Consider the following 17047-nt stretch of genomic DNA (forward strand, 5'->3'; position numbering starts at 1 on the left):
GACTTTGGAGCAGGTTGCCCTGAGTTCAGATGTCAACTCTGATACTTGCAAGCCGGGTCCTTTGGAAAGTTTATCACTTTGATCTAAATATAAAAATAGGGTGAATTTCAACCTCAGCACTGTGTCACTAAATAAAATAAGTAATGTAGCCAGCACAGGGCAGACATTAAATATCAGTTCTTATAATTAAGTATAAAAGTTTGCAGTAAACTTACAGCACATTAGATACTAGTGGAATGGGACAATGAAGAAAAGTAAGTTTCTTAAAAGACAAGGAATCTCAATATATAAGGGATAGAAAAAATGATCTTTATTTTTGGTGGAAATCTTTTTTTTTTTTTTTTTTTGTCATCTGATGGTAAAATTGGTAATAAGACTACTCCATTCTAGAAGTCTTCTCTTGGGGAACAAACTAGGATTATGTCAGACTCTGAGAAAGTAAGTTACTTGAGACAGGATATAATTTGTCCAGTATAGATCCAGGCTAGGCATAGGTCTAATGAGACTCAAATGCCTGGGCAAAAGTGGTTGGCTTTTATTTTCTGTGCATTGGTATATTTATCCCTCAGAAGTTTGTGTTTATTATTTACTGTTTCCAGAATCTACAATGGCTGCCTATGCATTTGAGACCAAGTTGTGAATGTGGTAAATAACTGATCCTTGCTGACCACCACCATCAATTTCATACTGAATTCAAATTTATGAGCCTAACTTTCCCACCTCCTTAATTGAGTATCACCCTACTTATAAAATCTTATTTCCCACTATTCTTCAATGTCTATTTGCTTAAGAAAGAAAGGATTCACTGTCTCATTTACATATAATCTAATTCAAGTGTTTGAGAAGTGGCCTGCAATATTCTCAAATAAGAATTGAAACCTTAATTCTCTTCCCTATCTCAATATAAGAGGGACTGGACTTGCAAAGAAAGGTAAATAAGACATGAACAATTCCTAATGTCAAGAAATCCAACAGTTAGCAAGTGAGAGATTAAATTATACTATCAGGAAATCAGTGCCACAACTGAGGTAGCATAAGATGCTATGGGAATGCATAACGGATTCTGTCTCTGCCTGATAGAGTCAGGAAAACCTTCAATTTTCCCTACACAATCATGTTTATATGTACTTTTACCTTTCTGCCCACATACTCCTCATTATTTCTCCTTCTCTACCAAACTTCGTTCCTCCTTCTCCTTTGTTAATCTAAACAAATCCAAACTTCAAGGAGAAATACACAGTTTTGCTTTCCCAAGATACCTTTTTCTTCTTCTCTTTTCACTTAGACACTTTACAAATTCTCCCAGTCAGGTCTAAGAATACTTGCCCTAGTGATTAAATTGGCTCAGGTTTGTCTACTTGTTTTACCAATAAGGGGCAGTCCAGAGTTTCTGACAATATGTGGGTCTAGCCCTTTTATCTTCTACTTTTATTTCTGTAAAATAAAAACTCATTCTAGCAGGCTTCAGCCTCTCAGTATCTTAGAGGGGAGAAAAGGGAGTGTATGAACTAGTAACTGACTGGTAAAAGGGACATAGCTGAAATTCGAAATTATATTTTAGCTTCATTTAGTTCTGGAACCATTAACAACTTTCTGTGCAACTACTGACAGATCCTCTGGTTATCAGGTCTTCATTTTTCCCTATTAAGGTTTATCCTAGCACTGTGGATGACTACAAAACTAGTATTTCCAGTGCAGAACAAATATAAAACTATTAAAATAACACTGAGAAAATGTTCAATTTTGTTTAAAAACAGAAACTTTAGAAGTAGATGAAAGGCAAAGCAGAGCCAATAACAGCATAACTGGTGCTTTTGAAGTGAAGAAAAACGAAGTTCAACGTTAATAACAAAAATGTTATCTGAAATAAACACTTGCTACTGCAAACCAAAATGGCTAACCTTATCTCAGGAAAAACTGATATATAATTACCACTCCCAAGGTGGAAAGCAAGAAGAAAAAATAAAGACAGTTTAGAGCGGAGCTATGGGAATATTAGTTTGGCCTCAAGGTTTTTTACTCTAATACGTAATGCCAGAAAGCAGGAGAACAATGTCTACATAGTTGTGGGAGGGAAATAGGTAAACTAAGAATTTTACACACAGACAACCTGCCCTTAAACAAATCATTCTCATGCACCCAAGATTTTAGGGAACACAGTAATTATGAACCCTTCTTAAAAAATTTATTTGCTGTGAAATCTAGCCAACTAAGCAGTGAATCAAAATAGTCAAGATTAGGCCAGGCATGGTGGCTCACACTTGTAATCCTGGAATGTTGGGAGGTCAAGGCAGGTGGATCACTTGAGATCAGGAGGAGAGTAGCCTTGCCAACATGGTGAAACGCCATCTACTAAAAATACAAAAAAAATTAGCCAGGTATAGTGGCACATGCCTGTAATACCTACTACTCGGGAGGCTGAGACAGAAGAACTGCTTGAACTCAGGTGGCATAGGCTGCAGTGAGCCAAGATCCACCACTGTACTCCAGCCAGGGTGACACAGCGAGATTCCCTCTCAAAAAAATAAAATTGTCAATATTAGAGGAAAGTAAAAAGGACTGGTGGTAGGGATGGAATCAATTTAAATAGAGAACTAATAATAGGAATCTTTGGAGTTCAGGTCATTCAAGAGAATGTTAATGGCACAAGGCTTAGTAATATAAAGTAAACTTTTAACAAAAATGTGGGGTAGGCAAGATTAGGAGAAAACGTGTGTACAAATGTGTTCATCTTTCATATTAAGAAAGCAAATACTGCTGTCTAAAGTTGGAAAACAATTTTTAAAAGTGAAGATGAAACTCAAACTTTTAAGTAATTTTCCTTATTAACTTGAGAGAGAACTTTGAGAAACTAATTTCTTGTGGTAAAAAAGTATAAACTGTTTCTATTTGCAGAAAACATGACTGTATTTTAGAAGACCTCACCATCTCAGCCCAAAATCTCCTTAATTTGGGAAGCAAATGCAGCAAAGTCTCAGGACACAAAATCAATGTGCAAAAATCACAAGTATTTCCTATACACCAATATCAGACAAACAGAGAGCCAAATCATGAGGGAACTCCCATTCACAATTGCTACAAAGAGAACAAAATACCTAGGAATACAACTAACAAGGGATGTGAAGGACCTCTTCAAGGAGAACTACAAACCACTGCTCAAGGAAATAAGAGAGGACACAAACAGATGGAAAAACATTCCATGCTCATGGTTAGGAAGAATTAATATCGTGAAAATGACCACAGTGTCCAAAGTAATTTACAGATTCAATGCTATCCCCATCAAACTACCACTGACTTTCCTCACAGAATTGGAAAAAACCACCTTAAAATTTCATATGGAACCAAAAAAGAGCCTGCATAGTCAAGACAATCCTAAGGAAACAAACAAAGAAAGCTGGAGGCATCATGCCACCTGACTACAAACTACACTACAAGGCTACAGTAATCAAAACAGCATGGTACTGGTACCAAAACAGTGATATAGACCAATGGAACAGAACAGAGGCCTCAGAAATCATGCCACACATCTACAACCATCTGATCTTTGACAAACTCGACAAAAGCAATGGGGAAAGGATTACCTATTTAATAAACTGTGTTGGGAAAACTGACTAGCCATGTACAGAAAGCTGAAACTGGATCCCTTCCTTACACCTTATATAAAAATTAACTCCAGATAGATTAAAGATTTACACATAACACCTAAAACCATAAATACCCTAGAAGTAAACCTAGGCGATACTATTCAGGACAAAGGCATAGGCAAGGACTTCATGACTAAAACACCAAAAGTAATGGCAACAAAAGCCAAAATAGACAAATGGGATCTAATTAGACTAAAGAGCTTCTGCACAGCAAAAGAAACTCTCATGAGTGAACTGGCAACCAACATAATGGGAAAAAATGTTTGCAATCTACCCACCTGACAAAGGGCTGATATCCAGAATCTACAAAGAACTTAAAACAAATTTACAAGGAAAAAACCACCCCAACAAAAAGTGGGCAAAGGATATGAACAGACACTTCTCAAAAGGAGACATTTATGCAGCCAAAAAACATATGAAAAAAAGTTCATCATCACTGGTCATTAGAGAAATGCAAATCAAAACCACATAGAGATACCATCTCATGCAGTTAGAATGGTGATCATTTAAAAAGTCAGGAAAAAACAGATACTGGAGAGGATATGAAGAAATAGGAATGCTTTTACACTGTTGGTGGGAGTGTAAATTAGTTCAACCATTGTGGAAGACAGTGTGGCAATTCCTCAAGGATCTAGAACCAGAAATATCATTTGACCCAGCAGTCCTATTACTGGGCATATACCCACAGGATTATAAATTATTCTATTATAAAGACACATGCACACATATGTTTATTGTAGCACTGTTCACAATAGCAAAGACTTAGAACCAACCAAAATGCCCATCAATGATAGACTGGATAAAGAAAATGTGGCACACATATACCATGGAATACTATGTAGCCATAAAAAAGGATGAGTTCATGTCTTTTGCAGGGACACGGATAAAGCTGGAAACCATCATTCTTAGCAAACTGGCAAAGAACAGAAAACCAAACACTGCATGTTCTCACTCATAAGTGGGTGTTGAACAATGAGAACACATGGACATAGGGAGGGAAACATCACACACTAGGGCCTGTTGGGGGATAGGGGGCCAGGAGAGGGCTAGCAGGGGTTGGGGGATAGGGGAGGGATAGCATCTACATTAGAAATACCTAATGTAGATGACGGGGTGATGGATGCAGCAAGCCACCATGGCACGTGTATACCTATGTAACAAACCTGCATGTTCTGCACATGTACTCTGAACTTAAAGTATAATAATAATAATAATAAAAAGAAGTATAGTAATTCAGTGATTCATTTCATTCCACTTTCATTTCTCTGCCTCTTCTGGTTAAGTATAAATAAAATTATCTTTAGTGTTTTTACTAAAAATGGCATGATCCAATTTATCTAATACTATATCCACTTATATGTAAAGATAAATGTCTGGAATGATGCATACAAAGAGCAATTAATTTGTTATTTGGGGTGGTGGAATCTCCCCCACCCCAACATTGCTTTTTAATGAACATGTATCATTTTTCAAAATCAGCCATTATTCTTTAAAAAAAGAATGAAGAACACATGTCCTACACTTTAATTCATGACATTTATCTCTTTTTACCTTTGGCTTAGCTCACCGTCAGCCTCTTGTCAGTCAACAGAGATATTTGCTCTTGAATGCAGAATTTACTCTAATTTCTTTTGTATTCCTCAAAGGAAGTGTGGTATTAACAGTTAAAAATGCTAAAACCTTTTCTATTCATTATTTGATTTAATCCTCACAACCCTGAGGCAAGTACTTCCCCTTTTTACAGAAAGATGAAATAATTTGCCTAAAAGGTCACATAGTTATTAGATGGTAACAAGAAGATTAAAAAACCAAGGTCAGACTACAAAGAGGAAGCTCTTAACCACAGGTTTAGAGTAAGGTAGGCCTTGGTTCAAATCCAGATTCTGTTAGCAAGAGTGTGATCTTGGGCAAGTGACAACCTTATCTTCATTTTTTTCTAGCTTCAAAACAGGCAGATTACCATGCTATCTCATTACATGGTTAAAAAAAATCAATAAAACTCTTGGTTCTCCATTTGGCACATAGAAAGCAATCTACTTGGTGATAAATTACAAGTTCTTGCAACAATAAGAGCATCAAGAAGAGTTACGATGCCATAAAGGTAATTAAAAATAAATGCCAGAGAAACTTAAATCATGCACCACTGAATCCTAATGAAAAGTGTTTTCATTTTTTTTGAGTCTGTTCACAAAATATTATGATATTCAAGTAGTATAACATACAAATAACAGCTTGAGGAATTACAAAAGTTAAATATGACATAATATTAAATCAAATTGGGGCCAACCAGAATAGATTAAGTTCCTGAGCATGAAGTTTACTACTTGGCTCCATTTAAAGTTGCATTGAGCAAACAGTTCTAGTTGGGGAAAAAAATCCTTATTTAAAACCACTGCCTTAAAAGTAAAACCATAAAAAAATTTTATGCTGTTTATCTCTGAAAATTAGTTTAACTTTTGATTCTACTTTCAAGCCCTAATTACTTCGATTAAAAATTTCCAAGGCTTCTCTGTCCCCTGAAAAATGAACTATTAATCAAACAAGGAAGCCACAGAAAATGGATTAAAATAGGTGGCACCGATCTTAATAAGCACCCTGGCTGAAATAAAAGTTTACCTGCCTATTTATAATAATTAAAGAACATTTGAAAATAAACTTAATTGACTTTTGAAAGAAGCAATCTCTATCATTCAAAAAGCCCTTTCATGAACCATAATTTTAAATTCTGAACAGCTAATTTTTTCTATCTTCCAAGATATACATAATTCATTATTTTGACTCTAAGTTTTAGCATAATGACATTTCCAGGTATCAGCAGTAATAAATACATTTAATAAATAACTGAGTTAAAAAATAATGGAGCTTCAATGATCACTGAATACATTAGTGAAACCTAAGAGTAGAGTCTGCTTTTCTAACCCCAAACAATCTACACTAAAAGGCATACTTGAACATGCATACCTCAAGTCATCACTTGGATCTTTTTTTATTGGAGTTTCCACGTACTTGAAGTCTTTTGATTGGTGCTCTCCAGCAACACTGGGCTCCTGGCTTTTCCTGGGGACCTCTGAAGTAAATGAGAGCTCTCCTTCATTGGAGACTCCAAAGAGGTCTGGGTCATCTTGAATTACATCAATTAAGAGGACATCATCTTCATATGCTTTAAGAATATCTGGACACCCTACTTTGATTTCTGAAAAGTTCTTAGTTATTTTTCTACCACTAACTTCACTGGAAACTGGTTGGAATGTTTCTTGTTGATTACAGCTGAAGGAAGGATTTTTCTCCACATACTCAGGATCACAAGAAAAAGCATTATTTTCAACTGCGAGAGAAGCAACTTCTTTATTAGACACAATATTGCCTCGTTCGGAGATGTGATTAGATGGTTTGTTATTGTTACCTTGCCTTGTAAACCTTGGATAAATACTACAGGAATTCTTATTGTAGAATGAATCAGAACTAGCTTGCGCTGGAGTTACACTATGTCGTGTGCTCAAAGTTTGAGGTCCTAATGTTGTCATGGAGATATTTTCTTTACTCCTATTCTGTCTTACCTTTGCTCCAGATAAATTGTCCAGAAGTTCTAGAGGACTGTAAGGTTCTCTCTCTGATGACTTGGCATTTATTTCTTTTCTTTTTTCTGTTTTATTCTTAAGTAAAGGAATTTTAAAATTAGTTAGCCTTCCTGTGTTCAATATTTTAACCAAGTCTGGAACTACAAATGTTTGTTTAGCAATGCATGCTTTTCGATGAATAGTTTTGCCTGTAGAGTTATTTGCTTCCTGACCATCTTTGGAAGTTGCTGTCAAATTTAGTTTTGTTAAATTTCCTCTATCTTTTTTTTTATTTCCTGTTAAGATTTTAGTCTCACTGGTTAATTTAATATCTTCAGTAGTGTTAGAAATTACCTCTGACCCACTTCTGCTCAGTTCCTCTGATTTTATCTTATCATCCTTGATTATAGGTTCCTTCATAATCATTGAAGTAGGTTCTATTGCAGAAACTGAAGACAAACAATTCGAATTAGAATCTAGTTTTTCTTTACTTGAAGATTCAGTGTTTGTTTCTGTTAAGGAACTTTGTAATAATAATTTGGAGTTGGTTAAGTGGGTCTGGTTTGTTTGGTGTTTAAGAACATCATCTTGCCTGCAACTTTGCTGAGACCCAGGAAGAAAGTAACTTGATTCTGGCAAGGAAGCCTTTTTCCAACACCAGGCAGATATTCTAGCACATGAATAATAAGGCCAAGTTCTTTTACCAGTCATAGGTATTGTTCTCTGACAGCTTAACTTCAATTCTTCAGATTCCCTTCTCAACTCTTCCCGTGAAGATCTCTTTTCAATATGGTACTCATTAGGTGATTTCCCTATGGAGCTTTTCATCGATTTAAAATTCTCTGTCTGTGCCATGCTTTCATATCCTAAGGGCTCTGAAGCATTCTCTGTTTCTTCTTTCAAAAGTGGTTCAATGGTTTTCTGACACACAGCATTTACATGATGTTCAGGACTTGTTTCTTTTCCTGCCGTTTCTGGGAGACTTAATAAATGATCCATCAGAGAGGCTGTATTACGGCTTACTTTTCTCAAAACATTTAAAGGACCTTTAGTCTCTGCTTCTTTACCATCAGCAATCATTTTATTTTCTTGCAACATCAACTCAGACTTGTTATACTCAGAAAAGTTCATCTCAGTAACTGTTTCACCTGCTTTTTCAGACTTCATTCTTTTCCTGGATTTTCGCCCAACACTGCTCTCCTCTATTGAGTATTTATTTTTTTCTCGTTGAAGGCAGGAAAGCAAGTCATTGGTTTTACTTTGACATAAATCACTCTCTTCTAGTAGTAACTTATTTACTCCCATTACACTTTCTTGGGTTTGTAAAAGCTGAGAAATACTATTTGTGTCACTCTTCTCTGCAAGACTCCTAAGGTTTTCTTTCTTTAACTTTGAGGAATTTTCTGCTACATGCATACATCCACCATCAGGCTTATATAGCAGGTTGTTTTCATCATTACAACCCTTGGAATGGGGGAAACAATTGTAATCATATAATTTCAAAATGGAATTATTTTCTACTTCAGGTGACAAGATGTTACAAGAATATTTTGGAGTATTCTTGTACAGTTCATCTTGGAATTCAACGTTAATATTTTGTGTAGCCTCATTTTCTGTTATTTTGGGAGGTGGGTTTTCTAAGCTTTTAAGTTTTTTATTTCGAATTCTTCTTTTAATGCCTTCCTCTATACCTTCCTTACCCAAAGACTGCAAGCATTCCACTGTTTGGAAAGACTCCGAACTGGTTAATGATTCCTTTCTTACCAGGTCTATCCCTGGCTGAGGATCATCACTTGAGGCTTCAGTAACTTTTCTTTTTTCCTTGGCTGATCAAAACAATAAAACATACCAGAAAAGATTTTACATTGAGGAGGAAAATGCAATACCACTGAAATTAAAAACTGTGAGGCTATCATTTTTATTTCCCTTCAGAGCTGTATGTAAATACGTTTGTTTTTAAATGAAAACCTTAATTTCTGTTAAGGAATTACATATAAACCTGTATAAATTCTAAGGCCACTGAATAACCCTTACAGCATCATCATCTCACACTAGCCAAAATGTACCACAAGAATTCCTCCTATTGTAATTCTGACCAAGGACTTCTAATGGGGAACACCCTTTTAAGAAAATCCATTTTTGCCATCTTCTGGTCAACCATGTGCATCAGAAATAACCATGCAGATTCGAGTTAAAGACTAGCGGCAAAATAAAGATGGAGCACGCTGAGGTGCAAAGGCTAAATTAAAGGTAAGTGATCGTGGGTGCTTTCTTACTGTGTCTTTCCGTTTGCAAGCGGAGCTCAGCCTCCTTTGCGGCTTGTATGCCTCGCCGGTCTGACGGGCTCACCTGGCCCCTGGGCCCCTCCACTCGACGCCTCGCGGCCTTTTCAGCCCCTGATGCCGCAACCGACTTGTCTCTTTCCACCTTGTCTTTCCCAGGGGTGGCCTGGGCCACCATTCTCCTCTTTTGCCTATTTTCCCTGCGCCCCCCGGCCTCAGGGCCGCAGCCTCTCGCTGCGCCTGGCCCTGGCGCCTGCCGTCTCCGCAGGCTTCTCACATTGCTTTCAGGACCCAGGGCCCTCGGGGGGCCCAGGGGTGGAGGTCGTCGCATGTGCCCCAGGGCCGGCCCGCCGGTGCTCCTCCGCACCAGCTCGCAGGAACCCACCGCGGCGCAAAGCCGGCACCAACCTCCGCCTCCAGCACCTACCGCCTTCTGACCCACCCCACACCGCTAGTCACCACAGCCTAGGGCCGGAAGCGGAAGCGGGGCGCGTAAGCGGAAGTGGGCCGAGTGGCTGGGGCCCGGACTGGTGCTTCGGGATGCAACGGGGCGGAGAGCCGCGAGTTCCGTGCTAGCGTCTTTCTGGAGGGCCTCTCGCGGCGCCCTGAGGGTGGCAGTGTCCAAGACCGGTTTCATGGCGAGGGACTGTAGCGGGGCTGATCATATCACAGGCCTCCGTTGTCCCTACCACTAGGCTGAGCCTCGCGGAACGGTTCAGGGCTTATTCTCCCAGCTGCTGCTCCTCACGCCTTGCCTGCTCGCAAAGACCACTGAGAGCCAGTGGCTTCTAACTCCACACCAAGTATCCTTGAAGCCCCCGTCCGACTGCCTTCCTGCTGTCTTTACCCGGGTATTCCACTGGCACCTCCCACTCCGATGGGCAGAGCCGCGCATCGCCCCTCACAAGCCTGCTGCTTTCACACGGGTGGATGCGCCACCATGCGCCTGCCGGAGACCTAGAAACCGTCAGAGACGACCTTCTTTCGACTTCATCCCTCACATCCGCATTCGCTAGATCTGCTTAACTATGTTTTGCTTGTCAGCCACTCTCCCGCTTGCCATTACCGTGGCTCTGGCCCTTAGACTTTCTTGACTGACCTGCTGCATTATGCCTCTGAATCCATTCGTGACCTATTCCAATCCAACTTCCAGCTCCTTGCCAGGCCATGCCTCTCCAATGAAAGGGGGTCCTCGCCCTCCTCAGTCTGACCCTTCTTGAACTTCTTTTGCTCAGACACTAAACAGGAAGTCCAAACTCTAATGTGGTATCTGTGACTGTCTGATGTGGCCTCTGAAAATTTAGCTAGTTTTCTCTTACTGCCACTGTAAAAGTTGTTGTGCTTTGATGGAAAACTGAACAGAAGTCACCCTTCCGAATTATCTGACTCTAATTCTATGGGAGTTATTTTACAGCTCTGTAAATTACAGATAAGCGATAGCAACCAAAACAATGGTCTATAGACATCCAAATTCTGTCCAATAGAAGTTTAATTGGCTTCCCAGCTGGGTACCGTGGCTCATGCTGGTAATCCCAGCACTTTGGGAGGCTGAGGTAGGTGAATTATCTGAGGTGAGGAGTTCAAGGCTCGTCTGGGTAACATGGTGAAACCCCATCTCTACAAAAATACAAAAATTAGCCAGGCATGATGGCAGGTGCCTGCAATCTCAGCTAGTCTGGAGGCTGAGGCAGAAGAATCCCATGAACCTGGGAGGTGGAGGTTGCAGTGAGCAGAAATTGCACCATTGCACTCCAGCCTGGATAACGGAGTGAGACACTGTTGCCAAAAAAAAAAAAAAAAAAAAAAGTTTAATTGAGTTCTCATTTCTATTGTGAAAGAAGCCAGTTTTTGCCTCCGTTTCCACATACATTTCATTCCTAGCCTAGAATGTTTGTTGTTAGAATTATCCTTTGAACCAATGGTTATAAAATCTGCCTGATGATAGAATATAATCTTTAATACATGTTCATCTATGACTCCTATTATTTTCTCTTTTTTGAAAATTATCACTTATCACCACACATAGCCTGCACTTAAGCCACACTGGACTGAGGTTCCCCAGATTTCATAAACTTTTGTCATGCTTGTGCTTCTGTACCTAACAGTCCTGGAAAGTCTTCCTTTGCTTGTCGTCCTGGTGAACTATATATTTCCGCTTCAAGATTCAGTGCAAGGATCACCAATCAAGGAATCTTTCCTGCCACTGTTCTTACACTTTGAGGGGTAAAGTGTTCCTACCTGTATACAAACACACTGTTCAGCTTTTTACTTGTGTTTCTCCCTTAGTAGGCTAGGAAATTCCAAATCAAGGGCAGACACCTTCCATTACTTGTTGCTTTCTGTGTGTTTAAAGAAAGACCTGGTGAATTCGAATACAATTCATTAAAGAATGGTAGGCATGAAGCATAGAGTGTGACTAATATGACAGTTTGGATGAGCAGCTCATGTGGAGTATTCCGAGGAGCTTTTAGAAAATAGAATTTAAGTGAAAGAGGTATAAAAGATACAGAAATTTTCCTTGTTTCTTTCTCCTTGTAATTACTCTTAGTGAAAGGGAAATCAGCTTAAGACTAGCAGAATTTATAAAAAGTTATCATAAGCATTTCAGGCTCATTCCATGTTCACTTTGTTCCTCACTTTATATCTCAGTTTCCTCATCTGTAAAATGAAATAGTATCTCCTCAGAGTTCTCATGAAAATTAAATGTACCAATATTTGTAAAGCAGTTAGAACAATGCCTAGTCAATTACAAACATTTAACAGATTTGTTAAGTAAAAACTTCATTTTATACACACACACACACACACACACACACACACACAAACACACACACACACACACGCACACAGTCAGAGTCTCACTCTGTTACCCAGGCAAGAGTGTAGTGATGTGGACATGGCTCACTGCAGTCTTGACCTCCTGGGCTCAAGTGATGTACTTACTGCAGCCTCAGGAGTAGCTGGGACTACAGGTGTGTGCATCACCATGCCCAGCTCATTTTTTAAAAAAAAATAGAGATAGAGTCTCCCTATGTTGCCCAGGTAGGCCTTGAACTCCTGGCCTAAAGTGATCCTCCCACTTCAGCCTCCCAAAGTGTAGGGATTACAGGTGTGAGCCACTGGGTCTGGCCTCAATATATATTAAAAGGTAGACTCTATAGAATTCTGACATTTACTACCTTCAAAATAAACATTGCTACTAGGATGTCAGTTTAAAAAAGATAAAAGTTCAAGAGTCTGGCCTCTGGTCTGAAGCTGGAGCCCGCTGGCTTTGCAAAGGCTGTTCCTGCCACCAGGTACCCACTGCCTTTGGCTCGCTTTAAGGACAGATGGTATTAAAGGTAGTTATAGGCCTAGGAATTTAGAAACTTTTATGACCCACAACTGTTGAGCAATATGTAGAACAGGAATGAGAAGAACTTAGTAGCATAGGAAATTCCAAAATCAAATGCAGTCATCCCTCCATATCTGTGGGTTCTGCATCCACAGATTCAACCAAATGGGTATCAGAAATATTTGGAAAAAAAGCAATGAATAAAAAATACAAAATTAAAAACCAATGTAACAATCATTTACATTGCATGAGGTATTATAAGTAATCTAGAGATGATTTAAAATATACAGAAGGATGTGCATAGGTTATATGTAAATACAATGTCATTTTATGTAAGGAACAGAATCACAGATTTTGGTACTGAGAGAAGTCCTGGAACTAATCTTCTGTGGACATTGAGGAAATACTGTATACTGAGGGTTCTGCATAAGAAAATTATAATTTTTATTACAGCTAGCTTTTAAAATCTTTATACCAAACTGCTTTCACAGAAAACTTGAGGCTAGATGTCTACATAAACAATTTCCATGGAACTTCTGTTCTCTTCTGTGAAATGATTATCATAATTTTACTTAATATTTGTGGTAGTGTCTGGAAAGGGAGGGGATTATCATTTATCAAAAAAGACTGTCTTCCTAGTGGGAGATCTTACAAAGTTGGGAATCCAGGATGTGGAACAGAGTATTTACTCATAGCTATTGGGTTTTATCTCAGTCCACACAGAGATGACCTTCTACGGGTGCCTAGGAGTCCCTTCTCTTTTAGACCTTTCCTTTTTCCCTTTCTACCCATGTGCTCTTGCCTCTGCATCCTGGCTGACAATGTTGTTCAGCCCTTGAAGTCAATTTCAGGGTCACCAAGTACCCAGTGTCCTAGTTCTATCCGGGAAAGAGGACAGCAGAGCCACATTCTCTGCATTCCACAACTCTAAGTTGTAGATTATTAATCCTCTGGATGGGTTACATAATTTATGGGCTCCAGTTCAAAATAAAAACTCACACCGCCCTTTGTTCAAAAATTTAAAAGTTACCCCATTTTTTTTTTGAGTCTTCATTTCTGAAGTCTCCTGTTCATATAAAACTTAAGGATGTTTGTGAGCTTTTGGCCAGGCATGGTGGCTCACACCTGTAATCCCAGCACTTTGTGGGGCTGAAGCAGGAGGATCGCTTGAGCCTAGACATTCAATATAAGCCTGGGCAACACAGTGAGATCCTGTCTCAAAAAAGAAAAAAAATTAAAAACTTTCCGGATAGTGACAGCAGGGCGTGAAACCAAGTATGGAGCCCTGTGCAGCTACACAGGCCATGTGCCCATAAAGCTGACCCTACAGATTCATGTTCTATTTATACAAACATCTATAAGACTAACAGTCTATAGTTAGTCTTATAGCTTCTATAAGTTCTCTTCTTATAATAGTCTATAACTTCTCTATTGCTAATATTTGCCAACTCTAACATAATAACTTCTATCCTTTATTGTGCCAGTCCTTGGCCAGTTTGCAGTTAGAGCAATTCCATACTTCTGCCCTGCTATGACTCACAGGGGCCATCTCCTAAATCTATATTTTCCACATTCCTGGGCCAGCTGGCTTTGGGTGAACTTTGGCCAATAGAGAACCCTGGCAGAATAAAGAAGGGAGAGTTTTCCCACATTGCTTTCTGCCTTGAACTGCCTAGCAGACCACTGCTACGTCTCCCCTGGGACTCCATCTCTTGCTCAAGGGGCTCCCCGTGGGGCATTGGTCATGTGCCTTGAGGTCCTTTTTCCCCTCCAGTCTAGAAATGGTAGTTGTTTTCTGCTGTTATTAATATCTGGGCATCACAAACCTTATTTGATTTCTTGGTTCTTCTATCCCATTCCCTGCAGTACACTCTTGTTTTGTTGTGAGTGATGAGGTTCAAGACATGCTATCCCCAAATATGGCACCTTGGCATTTTAGAAAACAGGAGAAGCCAGGTCACTTTCATCCTCCCTCTGCCCTTCTCCCCTGAAACAGGCCATAAAATCTAGGTGACTTTTTCTTGAAGGAGGCCATAGCCCCTCATTCCAGAGGTGCCCTTCCTATTCCCAGAAGAATGCATTATCTTCATCTCTGAAGACATAGGGACACAGAGAAGAACCTGAACAAACAAGTCTTGCTAAGTTCACCCTAGTTTATTACCATTAGATCATACCCCCTTTGGCCAATCATAATTCTGTACAACTGTCCACTCTTGAAGCACGAAAATACACAAGTTTCCCCATTTCTTTGAGTCTTCATTTCAGAAGGCTCCTGTGTCACGTAAAACTTAAGTTTGTGAGCTTGTCACTTGTTAATATGTGTTTTTTATAGGTGCCTCAGTCATGAACCTAGTGATGATTACCAAAATAAGTATCTTCTCCCCTATGGGAAGAAACAGTTTTCCTCCTTCAACTTGGGTCCAATGTTTGGAGGTCTAAAAATTAATTGACAATAGACATATTAATAGAAGAAAAACCCAAAATTTGTATATTCACTCTGGATCCTTTAGATGAAATGGCTACTCAATTAGCCAAAGGTAGAAGTTTCTGTATCCACTGAATAGGAGAAAGGAGGGGGAAGAAGGGCTTCTATGGAAGAACCAGTGGAAAGTTTGGTTCAGATAAAGTCTAAGCAATTACTAATTCCAGTGATAATAGTCTTTTTTTCTGGCTGTAAATCATTCAGAGAGGGAATTATGGTGGTTGGTATTTCTGGGCGGTCCTGCTTAAGTTAGCAAAGGAAGTCAAGATAAGGTAACTGCCCTGCCCTTGCGGCTGCTGTTTGTTCAGATGGTTTTAGCTTAAAATAATCTTTATGCCACTTCATGAAGGGCATTCTAGATGCCTACAGTTTAAAATACTTAATTTCTTTTTTCCTTGTAAAAGACCCCACTCTGTAACTAAAGGAAGCTGGATTGTTGAGTCACAGTGTCAGATGTTCTTTCACTGTCTTGAAATTAATGTTTAAATAATGCAAGAATAAATTTTGTGTTCTCTCAAAACATGGTCACTTATCTTTTCTGCTAAACATACCCCATATTTTCTCCAAATTTGGCTTCTTGTTCAATTTCTGATTGTAAATCATCTACCTAGGAATATCACCCAATCCAATATTCAGCAGGCAATAACATATCGATATCTCTCAAATGTTAAAAAAAAATTAATGATCCTACTTTAACTTAGAAAAAAACGAAAGGTTTCAAAATCTGCCACTTGCCTCGAGTGATTTTACATCTTAGTCTAGACTTGGGAATCTCAATTAACTTTTTATCCACTAGAGGGCCCCAGATCAGAGCTGCCAACGATGACTCACCTCTTTGCTCAGGCTCCAGCAACTCCAGGCTCTTTAATCTTAAGAGCCTCTCTGATTGTGTCATTGAGTCGGAAGAACTCAGTTACTGAATGTAATAAGTCCAAAATGGAACACAATAGGAATCTGCGAGCAGAACAGGACCTTGAAATAATCTAGTCTAACCTCTCTGTTGTTGTTGTTTTTTTTTTTTTTTTTTTTTTTTTTTTTTTTTTTTTTTTTTTTCTGAGACAGAGTCTTGCTCTGTCACCAGGCTGGAGTGCAGTGGTGCAATCTCGGCTCACCGCAACCTCCACCTCCTGGGTTCAAACGGTTCTTCCGCCTCAGCCTCCCCAGTAGCTGGGACCACAGGTGCATGTCACCACGCCCGGTTAATTGTAGTATTTTTAGTAGAGACGGGGTTTCACCATGTTGGCCAGGATGGCCTTGATCTCTTGACCTCGTGATCCGCCTGCTTCGGGCCCCCCAGAGTGCTGGGATTACAGGTGTGAGCCACCGCGCCTGGCCTAACCTCTCCGTTTTACTCCTGAGAGGCAAGACCAGCTAAGTAATTTAAAAGCTCCGCCAATCAATCATTTCCTAAGCGTTTCCTCTTGGTTGCTGCCTAGCCACCTGTGCTTCCAAAGTGGCCATTGTCCAGCAGGCAAGAACCTCTGGTCTGAAAGAGAGATGGAAGCAAGCACACATTTATTCTGCTGCTTCTGCACCAGCCGCACACCTAAGAAGCCTAAGGTGAATGTGCTCATATGAACTCCGGCGTCTCCGGAAAGGATCTTATATTATTTCTCTCAAATTTTCAAGTTGGGGCCAGGCTTGGTGGCTCAGGCTTGTAATCCCAGTACTTTGGGAGGCTGAGGTAGTGGATTACCTGAGGTCAAAAGTTCGAGACCAGCCTGGCCAACATGGTGAAACCCCACCTC

The 17047-nt window shown here is 39.6% G+C and overlaps 1 protein-coding gene across 1 annotated transcript in view; it reads right to left on the minus strand.

Annotated features, from left to right (window-relative positions):
• TOPAZ1 (testis and ovary specific TOPAZ 1) overlaps positions 1 to 9987 on the minus strand; it is an 88401-nt gene extending 78414 nt beyond the window's left edge. Inside the window, exons 1-2 of the mRNA XM_003926220.1 lie at positions 9478 to 9987; positions 6606 to 9027 (exon numbers count right to left, since the gene is read on the minus strand). Coding sequence (XP_003926269.1) covers positions 6606 to 9027; positions 9478 to 9814 — 2759 coding nt within the window. The 5' untranslated portion in view covers positions 9815 to 9987. The remainder of the gene's footprint in view (positions 1 to 6605; positions 9028 to 9477) is intronic.
• Between the last annotated feature and the right edge of the window lie 7060 nt (positions 9988 to 17047).

The sequence above is a fragment of the Saimiri boliviensis genome, chromosome 8 (assembly GCF_048565385.1).
Source record: "Saimiri boliviensis isolate mSaiBol1 chromosome 8, mSaiBol1.pri, whole genome shotgun sequence".
Classification (NCBI taxonomy): domain Eukaryota; kingdom Metazoa; phylum Chordata; class Mammalia; order Primates; family Cebidae; genus Saimiri; species Saimiri boliviensis.